A 21,703-nucleotide genomic window follows, 5' to 3' on the forward strand; every position below is an offset into this window, starting at 1 on the left:
TTGTGTTAGAACCGCACAGGTCCAATTACCGTGTTTACAAAATATTTTTCGAAAATATTAATATTCATAAAAGTTATGAAACTTTTATTAAAAATTTATGAAATCTTAAAACCTAAAATTTTGTACTTTATTAGACGCGCATTGGCCTAACTAACTTTTAAGATAAAACATTTCGCGAAAATTTTCAGTAAAACAAAAGTTTGAGGTAATTTTTATTTTGGGTTTAATTTGGTCAAAAGGTCACGCGAACAATTCAATGTACGCGAAATAAAAAAATGTTTTTTTGTTCTTTTAATTATTTTCGAAAATTTCTTTATCTTGAGCATTAGTTATACCAAAACAGTTCTAAAAAAATTTAAAAATCAATGTCATAAATTTGTCATAACTCTCGGAAATATTAATGTTTGCTAACAAATTTTTGCAAGCACGGCTGTTAGAACAGTGCGGTTTTATTGGTATAGTTATCTTTTGATTTAGAAAAAAAAAAAAAAATTTTAAAACTTTTTTACTAGTGTGCTAGGTCACGTGATCATATGATCATACGCACTGAACTGCCACGACCTTTCAATGATGCAAAATTGTATACATAGCTTAAGTAAGCACTTGTAATAATAAAAAAAAATAGATTTATTTAATAAATAAAATATGGTTCGAAAATATTTGATTATTTTTAACATAAATTTTTATAAATAAAAAAAGATATGCATAAACGTTAACTAAGAATATTACAAACCTTTGATTTTTAATAAACAAACAAGCATTTATATATATAATACAAACAAAAACTAATATTTAACCCAGTTTTAAGTTGGTGATATTAGGATATAAATTATAGTAAATTTTAAATTCTTAAAATTGATTTTTATTAAATAAACAAGCATTTAAATATGATAAATAAACGAAAATTATTTTTCTAAAATGTTTTTTAATTACTTATATTATAAAATACATCATACCAAATTTTTAATGCTTAATGTCGAACTTTAATTTTTAATGAACAAACCAGCATTTAAATATAAAAACAAACAAGAATTATTTTTTAATTTATTTTCGAATTATGAATATTATAAGATAAAACCAACCAAAATTTAAAAACTTAATTACAATCTTTAAATTTAAATAAACAAACACCTATTAATTAGTAATTAGTAACAAAAATTAAATTCGTTTTTGAGTTAGTAATATCATAATATACAATTAACCAAGATTTAAAAAATTAATAACAACCTTTAAATTTTAATAAACAAACACCTATTAATTAGTGATAATTAAATGTCGTAAATAAGAGGTTTGCGATTCGTTGGGATAATAACAAACATACTAAAAAATTTTGTGGAATTTTACATTTAAGTCATATAAACAAATAGTCAGATGGTATACGCGAATGGTAAAACACTTAAGAATTTGAATCAAAATATAATTATACTCCAAACATAGAATTTGATTCATTTTATCACATTTTTTTTAGTAATTAAAGATATTTTAAAATTATTTGTTTTAATGTAGAAATAATATTATTATTTTATCATTACTTCAATTGCTAAATGCTAAATCATAACGCTTAATTTTATGCATTTCTAAATATTAATATAACTCTAATTTACAAATATACAATTAAAAAATAACATAAACAAAATTAAATCTAAAAATGTTAGGGTATTAATTTTATAGATAATATTTGAAGATATCAAATTTCTAATTTTCAGCCTCGTTTGCACTATCTATTCTTGCTCGTATTCGAATCTTATTACTGACTTCAAATGTACGCAATGTTACACCAAAAATATCCTCATGATATCTCTCCGACATCTACAATAAAAAAAAAATTAAAAAATATGAATTTCACCAAGAAAAAAGTGAAGCCCTAGTTTACATAAACGCCTAATTTCATTTTTCCAACAAAATGTAAGAAAATTTGGGTTTTAGGTTATATTGGTAACATAGCAATTAATGTAAATTTTTGCAACTATTAAAAAGTTACACTTTTAAAGCATTAGATTTCTAATTACAAATTAACGTTTAATTCGACAAACTACTATATGCAGGTCATGTAAATAACCCCTAAAGCTAAATAGAATTTTACTACACAAATATGGCCCATAAATACCTTCATTGTATGAACATATTCATCCGCGTCCTCCATCAACATGTTGCCCTTTTCTACTAAGATAGATTTAAGAACACGGTTGACGTCAGCAGCCATTGTGACGTCACCACATACGTAGAAATGTCCTAATTTTGTACAAATTGTGTCATACACAAAGTCGGCCATCTCGTCGCGTAAAATATCTTGAACGTATTGCTAAAAAAAAAAAATATATATATATTAAAATAAAAATTGTTTTTTTGATTCAAACAAAAAAATATATTACAGTTATGTATTAAAATCGAAAACTTAAAAAATTGGTTACCTTAGGACTGTTGGGTTTTCTCGAGAAAGCGGTATAACAATGAGATAATCCCCCTTTAGATTTTGCCTCCAAAACTTCATCTTTGTAAAGGTGGTCGTGTTCTGGGTGTCTACAACCAAACACTAGCGCCATCTTGCGGTCAGTGTTTTCTAAAAATTTCAAGCAATATAGTGACTACTGTTATATAGGGTTGTGTAGGTAAAAAAACACTATATTACCATTAGTTTAGTAATCAGGAATTATTTATAAACTTACGATTTTGCTCAGCCTCGTAAACCCTTTGTTGCCAGAAACTTCTAAATGGAGCAATTCCTGTACCCGGTCCAACTAACAAACAAGGTAAGGTTGGATCCTCCGGTAAATGGAATGATTTTGCTCTGTGAGAAAATTTGTTTGGAGTAAAATGTTTGTCCGAGTTAAACAACTGATTGTATTAATTTAAGCACAAAAATGATTTTTTATTTAATTTAAATGTGGTTCGATTACAAATTTAAATAAAAATAAAACTAATTTTCGACAAGAAACAGTTTGCATATAAGGGTATCACGTGCAAATTTCTGCTTGCTTATATTATAACACACAATAAAGATAAATTGCATTTAATTAATGTGATAACTTTAGTTATAAAACCACAAACTTACGATCTGACGAAGCAAGCTATTCTTTCCGACTCGTTAATTCGATTAAGATAGGAAGAACAAACTCCGTGATGTAAAGATCCTTCACCATCTAAACGTTTAATTAGATTTTATTACAAACTACGTTCAAATTTCTATTTTAGAGCTTTTGCTAAAAAAGTCAACATTTGTTAAACCAGTACAAACATCTAACTGTTTGAAACTTTGTATAACACAAGACAGTCTTAATACAAGTAACTCAATCATACCTTTTGTTTTATAGACCACAACGCTTACAGTCAAATGTATTTGTCCAGAATATACAGCAGGCGAGCTACTAATGGAGTAGTAGCGACATTGAAGTAGAGGTAACTGTCGTAACACGACTGATGTTTGAAGTTTAACTGAGGGAAATTGCTCCAATACTTCGACCAAGTTTGGAGTGTTGTAGAACTTCCAATCTTCGTAGTCTTGGGTTCCCTAAGTAAAAAAGTATGTGATATTTTATTTTATTAAATTTTTTTAGAATGTACTTTAAATTTTCTGCTTTACCTAGCTAAAAATTTAGTGCAATAATGCTTATATATATTGTATTAAATACTACTAGGAAAGTTGAAAGTGTAAATTAACTGTTAAAACCAAACTTTTGTTAGAATTCTAAAATAACCCCAAGTTTAAAAAAAATGGAACAAAATTTTACCAGGCTTAAGTTGATAAGTTTCTCTCTTTCTTCCTGATTGACAGCTGAATCAGCCAATAGTTTAAGAAACTGAGGAGTTGGGGGCGTGGTTATATCAAGATATCGACTCAAGGCAACCCACATACTACATGGTGGTAGTCTGTTATCAGCTTCCCACACCTTAAAAGTACCTGAAAAACAAATATAAACTAAATATCAGAGGCTTACACATTAGGAAATTAAGTTTTAAAATTTCTTTTTTTTAAATAACTATTGTAGTATCAACGGTTTTGGTTTACAATCAGTTTTGGGTTGATTGGTTGCTTTTTTAATAAAAGGACCCACCTAAAATGGTTTTCTTTTCTTTCAGGTATTCAAGTTGAACCATTGTATTTTGCTCTGGTACATCATCTATCCTCATCAGTAATTCTAAAATAAATTAACAAATAAAAAAAGTAAAATTAAAAATTCCAACAAAGCAATAATAAAACAAAGGTAATTGGAAAAATCTGTCTTCATATCAATGCTTTGTCAATATATAACGTTTTAAAATGTTAAATTTCGATAAAAAAAATTTTTCGATAAAAACTGCAAATTGAATGAACAAAGCTTACCACTGACAAGTTTGGGATCGTTGCAGGGGAATATTCCGATATGATCTCCGGGTTCAAAATTGAATTTTTCCGATCCCTTGGTATCTAACTCAACCAAGATGGTGGATCGACTATTAAAATATATTGAAAATAAATGTTAAAGCAAAAGGTAAAAAAGTTAGAAAAATTAGATCAGTACAAAAGTTTGCTTAAAATATATAAATTAATTAAAATTGCAAATTTATTACAATTTAAAATAAGCTAAAATAGTATCCCAAAAGTCTAACAGCCGCAATGTATTGATATGTCGTAATTTTTTCCTATTTTTTAAATTATAGTTTCACGGTTTACAAATATTTTAATACCTTGACCCTTTTTTTTGAAGATTGATTCTATTCAGTAAAGTACATGTGGATATTTCCTTCTTACGCATTTTACTAATACCTTTAACATATTGAAACATGAGTTTTTACAAGTTTTTTAACGAATTATGTCAATAGTGTTTTCATTTTTTAAAAGTGTTTTCATTGCATTAATATTTTTTCTTTAATTTCACCTACCAACAACATAATCGTCGACCACTTCGTCGTCAGGTGGCAGCACAGAAACCCTGTTTTTGGATTTGTCGAAAGTTGAACTACTCAACGAAGCATCAGCATCGTCCATGTTTACATCTTCACCAACACAAAATGTCTCACAAGCAACCTAGGAATAAATATGGTGATAATGAAAAATGTTTGCAATACATTATTTTTAAATATATTTTTTGCAATAATAATGTAGGTGTTAACGATAAGCAATTTTGTTAAGACGAAAGCCAGTTTAAAACAATATTATAAGAAATTAAATTTTTCGCTTAGTCATAACTACTAACATTGTTAATGCTTTAAAAATATGCCATTTTACAAAAAAATATCCTTAATAGACAATTAGTTAAATATTACCTTAAAAACAGTCCGAGCCCATTTTCTGAAACTTTCCTCCTGGCCACAGAGTTCATCTCCTTCTCCAATTTCCAACAACCTTTCACCTTCCAGATCACCCAACAATGAATCAATTGCATGCGCGAAAGCACAATAATTTGGGTAAGCACGTGAGCCCAAACCAAATACTGAAAACCTAAAAAAAAATAATAATTTAAAAAAATAACACTAAAAATGAGTTATGAGTAAATTTAATCTTGTTTGTTAGATTTTTTAGTTGGTATTTCAGATCTTAAAGTTAGCAAAGACAAAAATTACAAAAAAGTTAAATTTTTGCCTGATGGTCTTTATTATATAAATTTATACATGTTACAGCTTGTAGTTAAACACCTTGTATTACAATCATTAACTTACTTAACATTAGCCAATAATCCTTGAGTTTCAGCAATAGATCCAGATTTTAACAACAACTTGGAAGATTGTCTTCTATTCAAAGGATTCACGTTATTTGCACACTTAAAAGTTTTCTTTGGACTAAAATGATAAAATTTGTTAGTTTTTAGATAAGTACAATATTTAAACAATAAAAACAAGATGGGCTAGTCCAGTTAACACCAAGTTTGGGACATTAGCAAGTTACAAATGCATATAATGCTAAAACTTTTAAACAAATTTTAATTCCACATTTTTTAGATTCATTTTCTATACAAAGATGTTCCTTAATGCAACATTAGCTTTGTAGAAAATTCGTTTATATTAGCATGTAAACGGCAACACATATTTTATGACCTACCTTTCCTCCTTGTCTTGGTGAACCAGTTTTTGCAGCCCATGAGCCAATGACTAAACAAAATTACTTATTAGTTCACGAATAAATCACATAAAAATAAAACCAAACTAAATCTTTTACCTCTCCGTTTTCAGGTGGATCCCCGTTCCCGAAAGTACTGGTGACAACTAGGACAAGTGATTCATATTCAAGATGCACAATGTCATATTCGTCCATTCGTACAACCTGTTAAATATCAATGCCTTTAAAATCCTAACATGTTAAGTCTTTAGTCGTCTAAAATTAGAGTATAGTAGAAATTTGTTTGTGTAAAAACTGTACAGTTAAATAAATATGACTTTAAATATTAACCATAGACAAGATTTTTTATTGTCTTTATTTTATGAAACGTACCTTTGCATCAAAGGCATGATTAAATATCTCATGCAAAGTTGTTGCATATGATAGAGACTTTCCCGTTTCTGAAGCGTATAAGATTGTTGCTTTTACTCTTAACGCCATCGCTTTTGTCATCATCGCTGATGTAAGTAAAACGCTCCTGAGTTGGTTATAAAAAATAATTTTGTTAAATGTTTGCTATAATTTTGTTTAAAATCAATAAATATTTTGCAAAATTGACATATTACAGTTTTTTCTATGAACTTTATATTTTAAAATTCGTCAGTAAAACTTTTTAATTTTTTTACTTTGCAAGTTCTTTAAAATGAATTTTCTTAGTTTTTTTAACTTGCAATTCCTCTTCCTTCCACTGATAATATTTCCACGGCTCAGTCTAAAACAAAACACCACTGTTTAAGTGTCCTAAATCTAGATGCTAACGCTGCTAAGTTATAACAGATTCAAAATACATACAACAATTTAAATAAAAAGACATAAATATTACAAGGTGACTGCCAAACTGACAAAGGTAATTTAAAGTTTAGTTAAAATTAATAAAGTAACTTCAGCCAGGGTCGGAAAATTTTTAAACGTAAACTTACCTGATAAAAGCAAGTTGGGTTTAAAACATAGTTCAGGATCTCTTGGTGGAAAATAGGGGTCGAACTTCCTGATATGGGGGGCACCAACCACACCCAATCACCGGGACAACCACCCCTTAGTCTTAACTCGTTTGAGAAATGTTTCATGAAAGATTCGGTGGCGACATGATGGTCCATAATTGTAACGTTGTCAGACTAAAAAGGGCAGAACATAGAACATTTTAACAACAACTGTTTATTACATTTCCATTCAAAATTAGATAGAGAATTTGTAGAGCACTTTATTTGAACTGTTTTGTCAATAAAGTTGTAAACTCTTATCAAACCTGATAACTGTGCAGTACAGCAATGTTAAACTCGACTATTGCTTTATCCTTCCAAAGTGATGCAGTGTTCTTTGTGTTTAAACCCATTTTTTCAGCAACCATCTAAATAATACAAAAATTCTCATTAAAAAAACAAATATCGCAATTGACATAAGTATATTGATAGAATTGACATAAGTATATTGTAACAACTTTGCCTTATACTCTTTTGTAAAAAAAGCCGTAGTAATGTTTACAGTATTCTATTGCGTAAGATTTACGTCAACCGTTCAGAAACTCGTGCCACGAATACTAATACAAATACAAGTAAACAGTTGAAGCAATAAGTCACGTGATAATAATAAGATGGAGAGACGAAACTTTAGGTGTAAACACGTGACAAGGAATATATAAGACTTAAGAGTAAACAACATTATAGCGGATTCGTTACAATATTCTGATCTTAAACCTAGAAATGATTTTAAGTGTTTGACATCATTACAAGGAAAACGCCTTACTCAAGGTTGTTATCAAATAAAAGGAGGGGAAATCAAGTCTGGGCATTTGGTTGTGATGCTTGTCTAAATCGTCTATCAAAATATTGACTCAGTGACTTACCGGTAACAAATTGTATCTTTGCAAATCGCACAAATCTCTCGCAATTTCAGTTCCCATAAACCAACCGTTAAATGGACACGCCGCGTATTGTACTCCACCAATATCAACCATCATTCCACTTACAGCAGGCACACCATACCACTTTAAACCCAACTCTCCGAACCAATCATATCTACCAACAAAAAAGGGGCAAAAATTTAAACAAAGTTGTTTAAAAACGTAGAAAGTATCAAAAAATGTTAGAGATGTTAGAATGACGTTTTTAATATTGACATAAGCAAATAGTATAAACCTTGGGCAAACTAAATTTAATTAAACTTGACATTTATACTAATAAAAAAAATTTATGAATAAATTTAATTGTAAGATGAATTGTTAAATATTTACTTTATAACTTTTAAGCATAAGGTTAATTTTCGTCAGTCTTTAGTTTTTTTTTATATTTGCCGTTGCCACACCCGTTAAAGGTTTTGTATTAGGTTGTGTTAAAGGTTTTGTATTAGGTTGTAACCATATAAATGTTAAGTGCTTATAATAAACCAAGTTGCTATGGACCTAGGCCGACACACAAAAGTATTTTAATAAGTTCCTTTTTTACATATGTCAAGTATAAAATTTAATATATTTGGCATCAAAATGCCACCCTTTAAAAAAATAGAATAAAAGCTAGTTATATTTTAACAAACTTTTTACATACTCTGGGTTAGGATGTCGAAGTTGGACTTCTAACACCAGGTTGCTTGGAATTTCAAATATGTCAGGATCTTGACCGTTTATTTGCAGCAGAAGAGGAAGAATCACAAATCTTCCTTGCTTTGGTTTCCAACCTAATCGTTCACATAACTGAAAAATAAAATAAAAAAATTTAAATTTTAAATATAAAATAAGGTTTAAATAAAATTTAAACAAATAAAGTTTAAAATTTGATTTAAAACAGTTAAAATTGACATATTAAATATGTGCGCAAAAATTTATAGAATTTTTATAATAAACACTATTTTAAATCGTAAAAAATTTAATATATATTTTAAAAGTGTCACAAAAGTGAAAAATATCGAATTAAAATCTTGTTAATAATTGATAAGATTAAATGATACGAGTTTAGTTAAATTATATTACCAGTAAATAGAGTTCACAAAAATTTAATAGGTTTAAAAAAATGTCGAATATTTTGATTTTTTTTAAAACCTTTTAAATCCTTGAATTAAAATTCCGTATTCAATTTAAAAATATAATTTTTTGTGTAAGCCTAATCTAATCCTCTTATACCAAAAAAGTGGGGCTGTATTTTAATGCAATTTTGACAGAGCATGGTTTGTTACTGTTTTTTTAAACAGTTTTTGTCTTTTCTACGTCAATTTTATCTTAAACTGCGACGAAATAAGAGTAAATACACTCATCATCACCATATATGAAATCGTGAGTTTCATTAAATAAATTCTCGTTTTTAAAATATAATTATTTTATTTTTACCTCAGTAAATTCCAAGTTAGCAGGATCCCCCATAATTGAGCCATCAGGTTGTCGGAAAGCAGCATATCTAATCAATTGATTATTCCATACCCTGCATTCAGTCTCAACGTCGGTACGGGGTGGAAAAAATGTGATACAAGATCTAAAAATAAAAATTATGAGCTTTACTATGGTTACATTTATGGCCAAAGATGGTTATGCAGAATACGCTCAAAAAATTAAAAATATAATACAAGATATATAAAAAATAATCAGCTTTATCGTAGGTATATTTGTGGACAAATTTGACCACGCAAAAATGTAAAACCTTGCCCAAAACGTTACAAAATTTGATACAAGATCTAAATGTAAATATTTACAACTTTTAGACTTTTTATATTTATAGCTTTAGTTACAACAGTAACCGTGCCAAGCTATAAAACCATGCCTAAAAAGTTTATAACCATGACAAAGCTTAAAAATAAATTTGTTTTTGAGGTAATGCAACGTCACCCTTCACCAAACAAACAAGTCAAATTTCAAACCTGATATTTCCTTTGTTTGTTGCATATTTAATGTGAACTAAAATCGCCTCAAACATCTCTGACGTGGTGGTCACGTGACGATAGTCGAATACCTACGAAATATTTTTAGTTTAAGGAAATTTTGAAACATGTTTTAGTGACCGATGTCTCGTTATCATTAAGCACGTTTGTCCAAAAAAAAATCGTGAACAAATTTAATTAGATTTTAATTTTTTTTCGGATATTTCGTAGAATATGTCAAGAAGCCGACTAATAATTACAAATATTTACATTTGCTTGTCTTCTAAATTTTGTATTTAATCATCAAGACAAATTACTTAATTATTAATAAAGTTAAATGTTAATTTACTTGTAACTTGTTCCATTGTATTCGTCCGATGCATCTTGGTGCATTCCGCCAAGCCATCTTAGCTCCAAAAATGAGTTCGTTTTTGTTATGGGAATACGTTTCAGAACTTTCAATTGATGACATCACCTCTTCTAGTCGATGAGTATGGGCATCTGAATTAGACCTAAATATGAAACAAAATTGTTAAAGTTGAATAACGTGATATTGTCAGTATTAATTTAAAAAGAGGCAACAAGTAGAATTTATGATACACTAATTTTGTTAGTTATGTTTTTTTAACAAGGGGATTTTTTTTCAGTAGCAATCAAAAAATTTAAATATTCGCAAATTCTTAATTTTTCTTTAAATAGCAAAGGTTAAATATTTTGTAGACGGCATTTTTGCCAACAAATTAAAAAAAAAAAAATTATAAACAAATTGGCTACGTTCTATACATGATTTGGCAAAAAAACTAGTATTTTTTATAAAACAAAAATGCTAATAACGTGCCTTGGATGTGGTTTAGTTTGTTCTTTTTTTACCCACTAGTATCGTTTACATGACAGAATTTCATAGAAAAAGTATTTCGTAAAACATTGTAGTCATGTTCAGACCAGAAAAATGTTTAATAAATTGTTTTTTCCTAATAAGCTTTCAAGGTCTAGTGATTTTTTCTATTTTTAAAGTGTAATGTAAAACCTTTTGGTTTAAATTTTTGCGAAATAATCATGTGTTGTTGTTTTTAAACCAATTAACATTCTTTTTAGGTTTATTTAAAATTTCCAAGATATCTTACCGCTTCATTGATTCATAATATTCGTCGATAAAACCTTTCGCCAATCTTCTGACTTCGCTTACTTCGATCTTTGCACGGGGATCATTCGATAAATTAGGTGGGGTCATCATGCTTCCCTTGCACTGACTATACGAACATGGTGTAGGCTAAATAAACAAAAAACTACTGAAGTATTTGTGGGTTACGGAATATGCAACTGCAAAGGAAAATCAACCTCTATAAATATCGTAATTTATTCAAGTGTAAAATAGGTCAAATATCACACACTATGGAAATATTTTTCGTTATATAAGAGTAAATGTCTTGCAAAGTAGTGTAACGGCGTATTATAATAAAATAACCGGGAAATGTATCATTTTGTGCAAATGCTTAAAGGTTTAAAGTTATAGTTAAAATTAATCGACTTTTGCAATTCAATTAAAATGAAATTTGGTATTAACCTGCCATATAACCTTCCGTACCAGACATTTTTACAGAAAAATTCATTAAAACTTTATATGTAAATCTAGACAAAAAACAAACAAACACCCAGCTAGAAAATACAAATATATATTCACTATAGCAGAAAATCACAAAACACATAGAACCCAAAACTCTTTAAAAAGAAATCCAATTTTACAATTTTACATAAGCATAATAAACCGGCAGCGTGGGGTAGTGGTAAAAACACTTGCTACAACACACATGAGGTCGTGGGTTCAATCCCCACTGAGCTTATGCTGTAGCGCCCTTGAGTAAGGTGCTATAAACGGTACAAACTCCTGCTGAGCCAGCACTTAATCAGCAGCATAATCATCGGGCAATTATAATCTATAATATCCCAAACTCCCACAGGCAACTCGAGACTGGGTCGGAGTAACTTATGTTACTCTATGTTTAAGTCGCGCATTCGACTATCCCACGTCGAGGATAAAGATATATAAAAAAAAAACACATAAACGTAATAAATTTAAATACAAACTTACTAATGCTGTTTTGAGATGTAAAGTATCTCTAACCACCCTATCGGTTTCCCAATTCTTCAGGTTTGAATAAGGTTTCTCGTTCATACTTGATGCACCACTAAATTAAATACAAAAGTTTAAGATTTTTCTTAGTCATTTTTAGTTTGTATGACTAAAAGCATAGTCAGGTTTTAAAAATAAGCCAGTAAGGCAAATGCTTTTATTTAACATTTTTTTAATTTTTTTACACACTAAATATGGTTTAATAATTAAGTTAATTAATATAACTTTGATCTTATTCTCATTAAGAAAAATGAGGTTTTAAAAATAAGTCAGTAAGGCAATTGCTTTCATTTAACATTTTGTAAATTTTAAATTTTTAAGAAAAATGATAATGATAAACTTACGTGACTGGGCAACCCATTAAAACTCCGTTTGACATTTCTTTTTCTCTCGTTTCCTCTTTTAAACTCTGAGAATTTTCGGCTACCTCTTCGCCAGGTTTTAAACCTTGGAATGTGTATTTCTTTGTACTTTGGGGCTTTATATCACCTTGAACTTCTTTTTCTCTTACAACTGGTTCTGTGACGTCAGCAACCTTCTGCTTGTTAGTTTTTAAGATTTGTTCACTGTTTTTAATTAAACTTTTTTGATTAATTTCGTCTAAGCGTGGTACATTTTCATTTGAAGATTTCTCGTTTTGATTAAGTAAAACCGGATGTTGTGTTAATTTAACTTCAGTTGGCGTACTGTTTTGATTAGAACCCTGTGTATTTGTTTGTAATTTGGCGGGTGGGTTTGGATTAAGTAATTTATCTTCAAGGTTGTTTAAATTACTTATTCTCTTCCTTAAAGGCTCTGAAAACAAATTTTTAATTTAAAAATCAAAAATATTTTTATTTTGTTTTAAAATATGTAACTTATAAAGTATTGTTTTAAAATACGTAAGTCACAAACCCAAAGTTGGGCACTAAACCGTTAATGCGTTAATCGTTAATTAACGATAAAATTTAACTTTTAAGTTAACTTTAAAAATCGTTAACGGACCTGTTAACTTTCGTTAAATTGTGCTTTCGTTAAATTAAGTCCGTTAATTTAATATTTTTACAAGTTTACCATGGTAATATAAAAGTATATATGTTTTATTTTGCCGTTTATTGGGTTTAGTCGTTTCAATTTTAAAGGATGTTCTGACGATGTATTGACTGACGTATAAACGATGCATTGACGACGATGACGATGTATTGAAATTTTAAATGATGCAGTTTTGAAAACGTCATTTAAACTTACGTTCGTGTAGTTAAAATATCAACTAAGATAAAAACTGCTGTTTTTTTTAAAATAGGGTCGTTTCTTTTATTTAAATTTTAACGTTAACGTTTATCGATGACTATCGTTACATTTTGTTTAAATTAACTTATTAACGTTAACGAAGTTAATGTATTGTGTAACGAATTACCACTTAACGAAGTTACTTTCTCGGTTAACTGTGCCCACCTTTGCTGACAAACCTATACTCTAGGTAATTTAACCATAACCCCTAATACCCAGACAGCCTTTGGTGGCATTAGTTTTTATACTTTAATAAGCTATAGGAAGCTTAAACGTGAACATTATTGTAAACAAAAAACTAAGAACCAAAAATATATTAAAATTTGATTTAAATACTGTATTTACTTTGACAGCATATACACTATGATCTTAACTCTAACACATTTGAAAATTCAGTAATAAATTTTAAAATTTGGTAATGTAACATTATCGCACTTTCTTTGCTGTAACATTATAAAAATATAATGCTTTCTAAATAATATTGCTTTACATTTTTATATAATAGAACAAAATTGACTTTGACTTTAGTTTGTTTATTCAATAACAGTTGTACTTATTAATAACTTTTGTTTATACCTATTTATACACAAAAATGTTTACTTTTTAAATTTACTATACCTATTTTTTTTTATTTTCTACGTTGCCAGTTTAATTGCCATGGTTTAAAATTTATGTTCACTATATAACCCGAAGCTATACGTTTTATTCGCAAAAAATTCGCAACAAATTTTTAATTCTAAAAACACAGTTGTCCTATAACTTTAATAACATAGTTGCGATTAAATTTAAATCAAACCTTTACTAGGAATTCCATTAATTTTTTATAAATTTCGACAAACCTAAGTTACACTTTTGTACTAGCTATTAAGTTTAACATATTAAGATACTAGCTAGTCTAGTCATAAATGCATGCCGTTGTTTAAACCCTCGAAGATGATATTTACAAATCGTAAACTTATTGCATGTTTATTAATCACGTATTTTATGATTAATTTAGCACTGTCAAAAAAAGCGTCCGGCAAACATTACTTTTATATAAACACACTAAGCCAAAATACGACTTCACAAACACAGTTATTTACTAATAGTTTTATTACATTACTTTGGTTTTATTAAAGCCCTGTTCAAATAAAATCTTACAACGATAACTGAATTTAAAATATATGTACGTGCGCTACACTATCTTCAGACCCTATAACTTTTGATACAATTTTAATAAATCGTTACAAGTTGGATTTGCAGGCGTAGAAAATAATTAAGTTGTCGTTTGAAGAAATACCATAAAGGAAATAAAGATTGATTTTTGAACAAACTTCTTTATTTTTCGCGGAAATTGAACTACTGTAAACAACTTTGATTTGACTCACCAGAAACTTGGGTTTAATATTTATATGTTTATATAATATTTTAATAAAGTTAACTAGTTGAAATTAATACTTTTTTAAAACTATGTATACCTAGTAAGAGTTAAAAAATAAAAAAAAGATAATTTTCCTAAACTTAAAACATAAAAATAAAGTATTATATTATCGAATAAAGAATTTTTTAAAACTTTATATAAGTTTGTCTTTTTGGCACAGCAAAATTAAGCAATAATTGAGTATGTCTACCTATTCTGCTTAGGCCAACTAAATGGTTATTGTTATTAAGTAATTTGTGTACGTGACTTAATGCAGCAAACAACAAAGTTTTTTTTTATGAATTTACGAGATATATAAATGATAGAATCGGCGAATTAACAAATAAAAGTATATTTATTATGTCATTGCATTAATCCAAGACCAAAATAACATTATCTAAAAGGCGATAACTTAAAATACATATCTGGAAATAACCACTAATTAAGCCCTAAATAAATCAACATTTTTTCCGATATCGATTCGTCTGAAAATGCCCTTTAAATTTGGCAAAATTTCAAAATCGTTACAAGGATATTATAATCTTATATAACAAATCTGTAACTTTAAATAACCATCACATGCTTATATTAAATTAAACTGTTTTACTTAAAACGGCCTTATTACAAAAATTTATTTTTTTTGACTAAAAATTTGCATATCCATTTTTGATAAAATTTACATACATATTAAACTATATTGTTGTATAAAGAACAATTATATCTTTCTTAAAGTAAAAAGAAAAATTTAATTAAAAATATTTCTGGCTTTAGCTAAGCTGGGTGTATTATACCAATCCTACCCCAAAGTTAAACAAAATAATACAAAAAGCGTTGCGCTTTATCATAATTAAATTCTCATTATTCATGTCTAACACATGTGAAGATAATATGTTCAAAAGATTGTTTTTTACATGTTTAAAAGCATAATTAATTTCGATTTCTAAAAGTTGACATTTAATATTATTTTTTTAGACATTTTTTTTAAATTTTTATTATTAGAATACACTTTGTTTTTTCATAAAATATATAATAAAAAAATTTGAAATTTTACTTTTCTGCAAAGAAGGCGACCCCATTGCCTCGGAACTAGGAGTTGTAACTCGTATAGTCCGTGGCCTTCCATCGCCAGTAAACGTGGTTTGTAAATTGGTCACAAATCCGTTAGGACCCCTAATCATTAAGGCCGCTGCTGAGTTAACTGGAACATCTAAAAATTAAAATTTTCGTTAAAAAAATTTTAGAAATAAAAAAAATAAAAAGTTTTTGTTAAATATTAAGACATACTTAAAAAAAAACGAATTAAATATAAATAAAAAAGCAGTCAATAAGATGGTATTGTAAGTAAATACGTTTCGTAACACAAATATGTAAATATCAATTATACGTTGTATATAGTTTCAAATAAAAAAATAAACAAAATATTTTTAAATTATTGATGTCAGGGCGTTATTTATAGTAACGTTAAACTAAAATTATTTGTTTTCGTATATCATATTTTATTAATTAAAAAACAACAAACTAAAGACAGAGGCTAATTTTATAGGATGACTATGCATTTTTTTTAAAAGTTTAATAAATAATTATAAAATTAAAATTTACGTCAAATTTAAATTTAAAAAACTTTTAATATGACTTAAGGTTTAACAACTCACCTCGTAAAGCTTGTAAAGCTTCTTTGTAGGAAATTTCGGACAGATCTGTTTGATTGACAGCTAGGACTACGTCACCAATTCGAATCAAGTCACTTTGATGGGCAGGGCCTCCTATATCAACAAAATCAATATTTATTGAAAACATTACGAGACACAAAATTAAAAGAAATTGTTGTAACATTACGAAGCATAAAATTTAGAAAAATTGTTCCAAAAAAAAACAAATAAAAATAAACTAAAAAAAAATAAAGGGGAAAAAAATTTTCTTAATTTTTTCAAAGCTGTTATGCCACTCTTAAAAAAACTGTTTATAAAATATAAAAATATCATTTGGAATAGAGCAATTGAAGAACAAAACTACAGAAAAAAAAGATTTACATAAAAAAATTAACTGTACGATAACTAACTATAAAGCATATATTTATTTTTCTTATCCCCCTAAGAGGTTTTATATTTTATTAGGAAAGAAAACCGGTTAGATCGTAATTTGATGCCATGATTGGTATACCAAACTACTAAAGCAAACTTACAAAAATATTTTTAAAGTTCTTAAATATTTGCAAAAAAAATTTCCCTAAACCCTTAAAGGGAAAAAGTTTTTGATATTTTATCGAGTTAAGGTGTAATATTAGGAAGCGTTTGAGCAATCCATTAGCGCCCGGCTTGAGGGCGAATAGTATGACGTTGGTGCGGTTCGAACGCGAAACCTTTCGGTTCGTAGTCGAAAGCCATATGTTATACATTTGCGAAACCTGTTTAATCATATATTTATTATGTTAAAGTGCCCCCTGACGATTGAAGTAACTTCAAAGCACACAATGAACCTTATTGAATAAAAACTACACATTAAAAAAATAAAACTCTTACCTTTAACAATATCGGAGACAATAATATAAGGTTTTGTCGTTCGTTCTTTAACTAAAAACCCCAAACCATGCTTGCTATCCTTAACCAGAACAACTGATATTGTGTTCGGTTTGATTGAATAAGTTCGTACACGAACCATCTCGCTTTAAAATTAACAAAAAATAATAAAGATAAAGCAAAAACAGCTGTAAAAATACTTAAATTTTAGAAAAAAATAATAAATTTCGCAAAGCTATGCTAACGTTACTGAGTTAAAGGTTACAATAAAATGAGCTGACTTAGGTTGCCCTTTTTACCCACAACTTTTTTTGTATCTGCAAAATTATACAAGTCATTAAAGTATAATTTACTAGGTGTGGGTGACCGTAACTTCGTATATATTTGCCTATATTGTTACATCGAAGTTCAATATTAATATTTTTTTCAATTGTTAACTTATGTTTATTTTTAATAAAACTTTTTAATTAATTCTTATGTTAAATTTTCACGAAACTCTAAAGTTTTTGGCAGCCGATGACAGTATTTAAATAAAATTTAAGTGGTTATTTCTTGCGCTAAGTTTAAATATAATTCTTTCTTAAATGTAATTGTGACTAAGAGTTTTTTCCAGGTAACGTCAATTTAAACTTACGTCTAATTAAACTAAGCCGCAGCTAATATTACTTTTGAAGCTAATAAACAAATACAACGTCGTACTAACATCACATTATGTAAATAATATATTAGGATCTAACTTGAAATGTTCAATGACGATTTAAAAATATCGCATATTACGAAATATTAAAAAAGATCATAATTATTGACTTTTCAATTAACTTAAATTACGTAACCTAATACGTGGAATCGTATTATTGAAAAAATAATCATCGAATATTAATGTTTTACGTACTGGCATGTAAAATTGTGATGTTTGTTTAATTGAACTAATATTAAGAAATTCAAAATTTTTTAATATTTTTTGAACAGGATTTTAATTAAAATTTAACAAATGAAAAATTCAGCGGCAAATTTTAAACAAATTATTAATAATTTAAGATAATTCTATTATTTGCTTACTAAATATTATAATATATTTATAACGGGTATATAAATGGTTTGTCATTTTAATTAAATTTACGCTTTATTTAGTAAATGTATCTTTGATTTATTTACTTAAGTACACTTGTGGTTTTGTAATGAAATAATAAAATTGTAATTTTGTTTTGTTTAACTTCATCAACCTGACTACATTTACATATCAAAATTAACTATCGTAAATATACAATCTGGTTCTGAAATTTCTGAAATAGCTAAACTTGTAATTTTGCCAATTTTACATCAAGTTCTAATTAGGATTGTCTAGTTGTTACATAAACTAAAAAAAATCAAAACTTTAAAAAAAAACCTTCAAATTTCTAATTCACAAAATGTTACTCAAATCTAAATATTTTCTATATTTATTTTGACAATATTAAACATTAGATCAAATAACTCTTTTTTTAAATATTATGCTATTGCTACCTGTTTGTAGTTGAGCTATAAATTCTTGTAAGCTAACAGAAAAACTATGTGTATATAAAGACAGTTAACATTTTAAAGTGCAGGTAATAGGCGATCGTATAAACTCGGCTTTTACGCAAACAAACTCTTCAGTTCGTCATAAAACTCAACCAATGTTTAATTTTTTACAAATAAATTTATAATAAAACAACGTCGGCACAGAGTCTATATTTTGTTAGCACTTTTTTAGCAAAAATATTTTTTAAAATATAATAATGTTTTTTTTTTAAAACCGTCATACATTATAATGTTTACTGTTTAACAATGTAGTGATTTTTGTTTATTTAAACTTTGTCTTTAGTACCTTTTCTATAGGTTATATCCGAGTAGCTATATATATATTTTTAATTGCAATAATATAAGTATATATATTAATAATAATTTTGTTTAGAAAAAATATTTTTTTGTTTAGAAAACAACAATTTTGTTTAAAAAATATTTGTTTTAGAAAAATATTTTTTTTTTAGAAAATCTGATACCTTTGGTTTGTAAATAACAGCAAAAATAAATATATGCAAGAGTTTTTTTTTAATGAAAAAATAAATAACCTGAAATAGTTAACAAAAAAATAAGAATTGCAAAAAAAATAAAGAAATATGATTGAAAAAATAACAAACTTTTAAAGAAAAAACTAATTAATTAACTACAAAAAATAACACTAACATAGTTTATATGACTCACAGTTTTACCATTTTACAGTTTTTATATATGTATTGTTTAATAATATTAAGCAGCATATTGTAAATTATATACAAACTATCATTTTTTTTACAAAAAATCTTAAAAAATAAATAAATTTAACAAAAAAACTACTCTTTACAAAATATTTCCAAAATTACGAAGTTATAAAAAGATTTTCCAAATTCAAATAACTTGAAAATTAAATAGAATCATCCAAAAAATCTATACAAAACAAAGTTATACATGTTTAGTCAAACAATAAAAAAAATAAAAAAAGATTTAGACATTTTTGGGTATCTATACACATAGGCAACAGATTTTCTAAAAAAAAATTTATTCAAAGAAAAAATTTTTCATAGAAGTCAAATTATTTTTTTAAACTTACTAACAAATAAATTACCTTTATTGCCACTGCATATAGGTAAGTTGATTGATTTCGATAAACGAGGGGGTGAAGTAGGTGGACTGAACAGCTCGATTGGGTCAATAATACTAATCTTATTAAGAACTTTATTGAAATAGGTCCGCGGGGAGGCGCTATTCTGAACGTAATATATTAAAAAATATTAATATAAATTTTATTTAAAAATAAAAGGTAGAAATAAAAAAAAGTATAAAAATAAAATTTACCCCATTCTGTGGAAGTAAATTGTTGGGTAATACATCGTTTGACAAACTCGACACATCTGAAAAAAAAATTTTTGTTACTTGTTTACAATAAAAATAGGTGTTTAAGTATATTGGCTTGTAAAAAAAGACCAAGGTAATACATACACATAGCACAAAAAAGTTAAAATGATTTATTTTTAAAACTGAAACACCGGTTAAAAAAACTCTCACCCATCAGATGAGAACAAGAAAGTCCAACAATTTCTTCCGAGTTGATCGTTCCTCTACTCTTTGGACGAGGAGGTAGTTCGAGGGAGCCATACCCTTCTTCCAACTCCGCTATTGAGGACAACTCAACAACAGACTGTCGCAAGTTTTAAAAAAAATTTTGAAAAACAAAAAAATTTAAAATAAATAAATTTCTAAAAAAAAACAAAAAAAATTAAATTTATTAAAAAAAATACATTTTTAAAGCAAAAAATAGCATTGATGCCATGTATGGTAAAAATTGTTACTAGCAAAAAATTGTTACTATTAGTTTATTAGTATTCTTTAAGTAGTTTCTGTAACAGTAAACTTACCAAATTATCTGTTTCACTGTGCTCGGAGTATAATCTCTTTTTGGCTTTGACAACAACATTTAAAGGTTGGTTTGGGGTGCTTGTTCTGAAATCAAGTTTTGAGGCAAGAGAACTTTTTAATTCTTGCTCACCTTTCTGAATAAAATGTTTAATACTTTTATGTATTCACAGTATATATATTTAACCGGTAGCGTAATGTAGTGGTAAGAACACTTGCTACACCACATATGGGGTTGTGGGTTCAATCTCCTCTGATCTTATGCTGTAGCGTCCTTGAGTAAGGCGTTTTAAACGGTATGAACTCCTGCTGAGCCAGCACTTAATCAGCACCATAATTATCAGGCAATTATAATCTTTATAAATATCCCAAACTGCAAAAGGAAACTCTAGACTGGGTCAAAGTAACTGATGTCGCGCATTTGACTTTCCCACATCAAGGATAAAAATATATACAAAAAAATATATAAAGTATATATCTGTAGAATTTAATTTAACTTATAGAACAAATCTAAAAAAGAATAACAAAAAATCACAAATTTTAAATATTTACTGAAAAAATTTGTTGGACAAACTTTTTAAAAAATTGAGTTTTATATTACAAACAAAATAGCCTATTTAATATTTTTTTAGGTTTATTACCTTAGGTGTTACATCTTGAGGTGATATTTTATTTAAAATGGGTTCGTTTATGTTGTCTGTGTTAGAATTATCAAGATAAAGAGATTTTTCTGATTTTAAAAATAAAATATAATTGCTAAAAATATTTTAAATATAAACATAAGAAAAAAAAAATTTATATCAATTATTTAATATTTATATATTCATTAACAAACTTAAATTTCTTTAATAACTTATTTTTTAGTATACCTTGTATATTATCCGGAGAACAAACAGTTAAAACTACATTTTGTTGTTCTGGTTTTTCCGGAGTCAAAGCCCCGTTTTCCTCATTTGAAAAACAATTCACCAAAAAATCTGCTTTTATCGGTGAAACTGAAAATCTTGGAGATAAATCTTCTTTGTGTTGAAATTCATCAACAAAGGTGGATTGAAGGTTTTGGT

At 27.5% G+C, this 21,703-nt stretch overlaps 1 protein-coding gene across 1 annotated transcript; it reads right to left on the minus strand.

Moving 5' to 3' along the window:
- Nucleotides 1–1,568: 1,568 nt before the first annotated feature.
- On the minus strand, nt 1,569–19,963 carry LOC145753269 (nitric oxide synthase 1-like). Its single transcript, XM_082569676.1, has 31 exons — nt 19,852–19,963; nt 17,232–17,374; nt 16,365–16,475; nt 15,764–15,919; nt 12,389–12,839; nt 12,003–12,099; nt 11,038–11,183; nt 10,263–10,425; nt 9,914–10,005; nt 9,390–9,531; nt 8,614–8,759; nt 7,917–8,088; nt 7,320–7,421; nt 6,994–7,188; nt 6,700–6,785; nt 6,407–6,551; nt 6,134–6,238; nt 6,017–6,066; nt 5,638–5,757; nt 5,245–5,419; nt 4,861–5,005; nt 4,666–4,744; nt 4,322–4,431; nt 4,053–4,136; nt 3,729–3,898; nt 3,298–3,508; nt 3,053–3,140; nt 2,667–2,788; nt 2,412–2,560; nt 2,108–2,302; nt 1,569–1,809 (listed from the first exon to the last, which is right to left on the minus strand). Exons 2-31 carry the CDS (start codon nt 17,368–17,370, stop codon nt 1,696–1,698), a joined length of 4,260 nt encoding a protein of 1,419 aa, XP_082425802.1. The 5' UTR covers nt 17,371–17,374; nt 19,852–19,963; the 3' UTR covers nt 1,569–1,695.
- Nucleotides 19,964–21,703: the final 1,740 nt, after the last annotated feature.

Source organism: Corella eumyota, chromosome 5 (assembly GCF_963082875.1).
Source record: "Corella eumyota chromosome 5, kaCorEumy4.1, whole genome shotgun sequence".
NCBI classification, from domain to species: Eukaryota; Metazoa; Chordata; class Ascidiacea; order Phlebobranchia; family Corellidae; genus Corella; species Corella eumyota.